General features: G+C 57.9%; 1 protein-coding gene across 1 annotated transcript; it reads right to left on the bottom strand.

The window, feature by feature from the left end:
- Nucleotides 1-4,220: 4,220 nt before the first annotated feature.
- Nucleotides 4,221-7,062, bottom strand: LOC134166113 (neuralized-like protein 4). The gene is made up of 3 exons (XM_062623439.1): nt 6,945-7,062; nt 5,309-5,470; nt 4,221-4,289 (listed from the first exon to the last, which is right to left on the bottom strand). The coding sequence occupies exons 1-3, from the start codon at nt 7,050-7,052 to the stop codon at nt 4,221-4,223; spliced, it is 339 nt and encodes a 112-aa protein (XP_062479423.1). The 5' UTR covers nt 7,053-7,062.
- Between the last annotated feature and the right edge of the window lie 243 nt (nt 7,063-7,305).

The following is a 7,305-nucleotide window of genomic DNA, read 5'->3' as shown; positions in this document are numbered from 1 at the left end:
AGGGATATGGGGTTATATTGGGGTTATATGGGGTTATATGGGGTGTCTGGGGTCCATGGGGGTCTACAGGGGGGCCTATTGGGTGCTGTGGGGCTCTATGGGGGGTCAGTGGGTGTCTATGGGCATCTATGGTGCTCTATGGAGGGTCTATGGCAATCTATGGGGCTTTATGGGGGCTCTGTGGGGCTCTGTGGGGGGTCTGTGGAGAACTATGGTGCTCTATGGGTCTCTATGGGTCTCTGTGGGTCTCTGTGGGTCTCTATGGGGTCTCTATGGGGTCTCTATGGGTCTCTATGGGTCTCTGTGGGTTCTCTATGATGACTCTATGTGTCTCTATGGGTCTTTATGGGTCTCTATGGGGTCTCTATAGGTCCCTATGGGTCTCTATGGGTTCTCTATAGGTCCCTATGTGTCTCTATGTGTCCCTATGGGTCCCTATGTGTCCCTATGGGTCTCTATGTGTCCCTATGGGTCTCTATGGGTCTCTATGGGTCTCTATGTGTCCCTATGTGTCCCTATGGGTCTCTATGTGTCCCTATGTGTCTCTATGGGTCCCTATGTGTCTCTATGGGTCCCTATGTGTCTCTATGTGTCCCTATGGGTCCCTATGTGTCTCTATGGGTCTCTATGTGTCCCTATGGGGTCCCTATGTGTCCCTATGTGTCTCTATGTGTCTCTATGGGTCCCTATGTGTCCTTATGTGTCCCTATGTGTCCCTATGTGTCTCTATGGGTCCCTATGTGTCCCTATGGGTCCCTATGTGTCCCTATGGGTCTCTATGGGTCCCTATGTGTCCCTATGGGTCTCTATGGGTCCCTATGTGTCTCTATGTGTCTCTATGGGTCTCTATGGGTCCCTATGTGTCTCTATGTGTCTCTATGGGTCTCTATGGGTCCCTATGGGTCTCTATGTGTCCCTATGTGTCCCTATGGGTCTCTATGGGTCTCTATGTGTCCCTATGTGTCCCTATGTGTCCCTATGGGTCTCTATGGGTCTCTATGTGTCCCTATGTGTCCCTATGTGTCCCTATGTGTCCCTATGTGTCCCTATGGGTCGCTATGGGGCGGCGCCGTTACCTTCCCCCCATTGATGAAGACTCCGTCGCGGTGCAGGAGCCAGGCCGGGCGCCGGAGGGCGGCGGCGCACGAGGGGAGGGGGCAGCGCCCGGGGGGCGGGGCCCCACAGACCCCCAGCGTCAGCGACGAGCTCCAATGGGGGTCCAGGGCGTCGATGCGGACCTGCGGTGACGTCATCGCGACGTCATCGTGACGTCATCGTGACGTCATTGTGACGTCATCGCCCCAGATCCATCCCCTCATCCCCAAAGGTTCAATGGGGGGTGGGGGGTGTAATCGAGGAGCCAATGAGCGCTTAAGGAGGGGATGATGTCATCGTGATGATGTCATCACACACACCCCCCCCCCCATTGATCCGGCCCCATAGGGAGGAGCGGTGAAGGGGGGGGTGGAGAGGGGGAGTGAGGTCACTGTGACGTCACTGTGACGTCATCGGCGTGCGTCTGTGATGTCATCATCACGGCCACAGTGACGTCATCGTCACGCCCCAGTGACATCATCACCCCCCCAGTGACATCATCACCAACAATGTGACATCATCGTCACCGCCCCAGTGACATCATCGTCACCCCCCAGTGACATCATCATCACACCCCAGTGACATCATCATCACCCCCCAGTGACATCATCACCGCCCCAGTGACATCATCACCGCCCCAGTGACATCATCACCGCCCCAGTGACATCATCACCAACAATGTGACATCATCATCACCGCCCCAGTGACATCATCACCACCCCAGTGACATCATCACCACCCCAGTGACATCATCACCACCCCCGCAGTGACATCATCACTGCCCCAGTGACATCATCACCGCCCCAGTGACATCATCACCGCCCCAGTGACATCATCACCGCCCCAGTGACATCATCATCACCACCCCAGTGACATCATCACCGCCCCAGTGACATCATCACCAACCCTGTGACATCACCGTCACCCCCCCAGTGACGTCATCACCACCCCCCCCAGTGACATCATCATTTCCCCAGTGATGTCATCATCACCACCCCAGTGACATCATCACCGCCCCAGTGACATCATCACCACCCCAGTGACATCATCACCACCCCCCCAGTGACATCATCGTCACCCCCCCCAGTGACATCATCACCACCCCAGTGACATCATCATCACCCCCCAGTGACGTCATCACCCCTCCACCAAGGGCCACTGGGGGTTCAGGGTGCTGATGTGACATCATCATGACGTCATCGCCACCCCAGTGACATCACCAACCGCCAATAGCCACAAGCTCCACAGCGGGGGGGGAGCTCAGGTGGCCAATCACCGCCCGGAGCGGTGTGATGTCACTGTGACGTCATCACCATGATGTCATCATGACGAGGTAATAAGACACCGTTGCCATGAGGTCATCGTGACATCATCCAGTGACGTCATCGTGACATCATCACCGGACAACCTCCACCCCCTATGCCATCCTTATCCAATCCCCTTGCTTCGGGGGATGACGTCAGCGTGACGTCACTGTGACATCACCACGCCCTGGTGACATCATCCACACGTCTCTCCCTCTTTCCCCTTGTTTATGGGTGTGTGTGACATCAGCATGACGTCACGGTGACATCACCCTGACGACATCACCCATCTCTCCCCCTTTCCCTCTGTTTATGGGGGGGGGCGGGTGTGACATCAGCATGACGTCACTGTGACATCACCCTGGTGACATCACCCACATCTCTCCCCCTTTCCCCATGTTTACAAGGAGGGACATCAGCATGATGGTGACATCAGCATGACATCACCCATGTCTCTCCCTCTTTCCCCTTGTTTTATGGGGGGGTGACATCAGCATGACGTCACTGCGACATCACCACCCCTTGGTGACATCACCCATGGCTCTCTCTCTTTCTCCCAATGGTGATGGGTGGGTGTGTGATGTCACAGTGACGTCACGCTGACGTCACGGGGGGGGGCGGAGCTCACCTGGAAGAGGCGCCCGGGGGGCAGGGGCTGGGCCACCAGCACCAGGCCTTGGTTGTAGCTGGCGACGCGCGTGGCCGTGCGGTTGCCGTTGGAGAGCAGGATGTTGCGGCCGTGGCGGGGCAACACCCCATTCTCCCAATGGTGATGGGTGATGGGTGGGTGTGTGATGTCACAGTGGGATCACTGAGAGTCAATGGAGATCAATGGGGGTCGGGGGTCAATGGATGTCAATGGATGTCAGGCGCCCGGGGGGCAATGGGGGTCTGGGTGTCACCAGCACCAGGCCTTGGTGTAGCTGGGAATCAATGGGGGTCAATGGGATCGGGTGTCGGATGTCAATGCCGGTCAATGGACGTCAGAGTCAATGGGGTGATGTTGCGGCCGTGGCGGGGCAGGAAGGTGGGCGGGGCCTGCGGGGGGGCAATGGGGGTCAATGGGGGTCAATGGGGGTCAATGGGGGTCAATGGGAATCAATGGGGGTCAATGGGATCAATGGGTGTCAATGGATGTCAATGCGGGTCAATGGACGTCAATGGATGTCAATGGGGTGATGTTGCGGCCGTGGCGGGGCAGGAAGGTGGGCGGGGCCTGCGGGGGGGCAATGGGGGTCAATGGGGTCAATGGGGGTCAATGGGGGTCAATGGGATCACTGAGAGTCAATGGAGATCAATGGGGGTCAATGGGGGTCAATGGATGTCAATGGATGTCAATGGGGGTCAATGGAGGTCAATGGGGGTCAATGGGTGTCAACAGAGCTCAATGGGGGTCAATGGATGTCAATGGATGTCAATGGGAATCAATGGGGGTCAATGGGATCAATGGGTGTCAATGGATGTCAATGCGGGTCAATGGACGTCAATGGATGTCAATGGGGTGATGTTGCGGCCGTGGCGGGGCAGGAAGGTGGGCGGGGCCTGCGGGGGGGCAATGGGGGTCAATGGGGGTGTCAATGGGGATCAATGGGTGTCAATGGGGATCAATGGGGGTCAATGGGAATCAATGCGGGTCAATGGAATCAATGGACGTCAATGGATGTCAATGGGGTGATGTTGCGGCCGTGGCGGGGCAGGAAGGTGGGCGGAGCCTGCGGGGGGGCAATGGGGGTCAATGGATGTCAATGGGGGTCAATGGGGGTCAATGATGTCAATGGGGGTCAATGGGGGTCAATGGGTGTCAATGGGGGTCAATGCGGGTCAATGGACATCAATGGATGTCAATGGGGTGATGTTGCAGCCGTGGCGGGGCAGGAAGGTGGGCGGGGCCTGCGGGGGGGCAATGGGGGTCAATGGGGGTCAATGGGAATCAATGGGGGTCAATGGGAATCAATGGGGGTCAATGGGATCAATGGGGGTCAATGGATGTCAATGCGGGTCAATGGACGTCAATGGATGTCAATGGGGTGATGTTGCGGCCGTGGCGGGGCAGGAAGGTGGGCGGGGCCTGCGGGGGGGCAACGGGGGTCAATGGGGGTCAATGGATGTCAATGGGGGTCAATGGGATCAATGGTGGTCAATGGATGTCAATGGGGTCAATGGGTGTCAATGGGTGTCAATGGGGTGATGTTGCGGCCGTGGCGGGGCAGGAAGGTGGGAGGGGCTTGCGGGGGGCAATGGGGGTCAATGGGGGTCAAAGGAGGTCAATGGGGGTCAATGGGTGTCAATGGGAATCAATGGGGGTCAATGGGATCAATGGGTGTCAATGGATGTCAATGGGGTCAATGGGTGTCAATGGATGTCAATGGGGTGATGTTGCGGCCGTGGCGGGGCAGGAAGGTGGGTGGGGCCTGCGGGGGGGCAATGGGGGTCAATGGGGATCAATGGACGTCAATGGAGATCAATGGATGTCAATGGACGTCAATGGATGTCAACAGGGGTCAATGGGGGTCAATGGGGGTCAATGGATGTCAATGGGTGTCAATGGGTGGCAATGGGGTCAATGGGGGTCAATGGGGGTCAATGGGGGTCAATGGGAGTCAATGGGGCTCAATGGGTGTCAATGGATGTCAATGGGGCTCAATGGGGCTCAATGGGGCTCAATGGGTGTCAATGGATGTCAATGGGGGTCAATGGGGCTCAATGGATGTCAATGGGGCTCAATGGGGCTCAATGGGGCTCAATGGGTGTCAATGGATGTCAATGGGTGTCAATGGGGCTCAATGGGTGTCAATGGGTGTCAATGGGTCAATGGGGGTCAATGGGGGTCAATGGGTGTCAATGGGGCTCAATGGATGTCAATGGGTGTCAATGGGGCTCAATGGGGCTGCTTCGAGGCTCCGACTCACGCTGTGGGGGGCGCTGGCGGTGGGCGAGGGGCTGGGCGTGGGGGTGGGGCTGGGCGTGGGGGAGGGGCCGGCACTGCCCCCCCCGGCCTCGCCCCCTCCCCCCGTGCTGACGATGGTCACGGCCGTCACCCGCCCGTACAGGTCCAGCGCCACGTGCGCGTTCTGGGGGGGGAAATGACGTCATCGATGATGTCAATGATGACGTCATAGATGATGTCATGACCCGCGCTGTCACACCCCCCCCCCCTCCAAACCTGTTACAACCACGCCCCCCCCCCCCCAACAGGAAGTGAGGTCGGAGAGCCCCGTGACGTCATCAACCGCCTCAAACAGGAAGTGATGTCACTGAGCTCTGTGACGTCATCAAACCCCTCTCGAACAGGAAGTGATGTCACTGAGCTTTGTGACGTCATCAACTGTCTCAAACAGGAAGTGAGGTCACTGAGCTTTGTGATGTCATCAACTGTCTTGAACAGGAAGTGAGGTCACTGAGCTCTGTGACGTCATCAACCACCCCAAATAGGAAGTGAGGTCACTGAGCTTTGTGACGTCATCAATTGTCTTGAACAGGAAGTGATGTCACTGAGCTCTGTGACATCATCAACCACCCCAAATAGGAAGTGATGTCACTGAGCTTTGTGACGTCATCAACCGCCTCAAACAGGAAGTGAGGTCACTGAGCTCTGTGACGTCATCAACTGCCTCAAACAGGAAGTGATGTCACTGGGCTTTGTGACATCATCAACCCCCTCAAACAGGAAGTGAGGTCACTGAGCTCTGTGACGTCATAACCCCTCTCGAACAGGAAGTGGGGTCAGAGGCCACGGTGACATCACAACCACCGCCCCTCCCACACAGGAAGTGACGTCACTGACCCTCAGGACAGGGGGCGTGGCCTCCGAGGGGGCGGGGTCTCAAAGGGGCCATGGCCTTAAATGGGCATTGTCTGAAGGGGGGGGGGGGGCGTGGCCTCAAAGGGGGTGTGGTCTCATAGGGGTCATGTCCTTAAATGGACATTGAGGGGGCGTGGCCGGGAGGGGGGGCGTGTTCAAAGGGGCCATACCCTTAAATGGGCGTTGTCTAATGGGAAGGGGGCGTGGCCTCAAAGGAGGCGTGGTCCCATAGGGGTCATGGCCTTAAATGGACATTGAGGGGGCATGGCCAGGAGGGGGGGCGTGTTCAAAGGGGCCATACCCTTAAATGGGCGTTGTCTAATGGGAAGGGGGCGTGGCCTCAAAGGAGGCGTGGTCTCATGGGGTCATGGCCTTATATGGAAGGGGCGTGGCCAAAGGTGGGGGCGTGGCCAATGGGAGGGGGCGTGGCCAATTGGAGGGGGCGTGGCCTCAAGGGGTGTGGTCAGAGGCTCGAAGGGGCCATGGCTTTCAATGGGCATTGTATGAAGGGGGCGTGGTTTAAGGGGATGGAGGGGGCGTGGCTTAAAGGGGCGTGGTCTCGAAGGGGGCGTGGCCAATGGGAGGGGGCGTGGCCTCAAAGGGGGGGTGGTCAGAGGCTCGAAGGGGCCATGGCTTTCAATGGGCATTGTATAAAGGGGGCGTGGTTTTGAATGGGGCGTGGCTTAAAGGGGCGTGGTCTGGGAGGGGGCGTGGCTTCGGCAAGGGGGCGTGGCCTCCGTTACCTTGGCGACGCCGGTGGCGGCCGGCCCCATGTCCTCGCCGTCCACCAGGATGTGCACGGAGTCATCGGCGCCGCGGCGAACGCCGACCCGGTTCCCCACCTGCCCCATAGCGACCCACAGGGACACGTTGGGACCCATAGGGACACATAGGGACACATAGGGACACATAGAGACCCATAGGGACCCCATAGAGACCCCATAGAGACCCATAGGGACACGTTGGGACCCATAGGGACACATAGAGACCCATAGGGACACATAGGGACCCATAGAGACCCCATAGAGACACATAGAGACCCATAGAGACCCATAGAGACCCCACAGGTACCCATAGAGAACCCTATAGACCCATTTCCCCCAC

The sequence above is a fragment of the Pezoporus occidentalis genome, unplaced genomic scaffold (genome assembly GCF_034315485.1).
Source record: "Pezoporus occidentalis ecotype Australia unplaced genomic scaffold, CSIRO_AGI_Poc_V1 ctg2521, whole genome shotgun sequence".
NCBI classification, from domain to species: Eukaryota; Metazoa; Chordata; class Aves; order Psittaciformes; family Psittacidae; genus Pezoporus; species Pezoporus occidentalis.
This window is presented reverse-complemented; position numbering and strand designations above follow the sequence as displayed.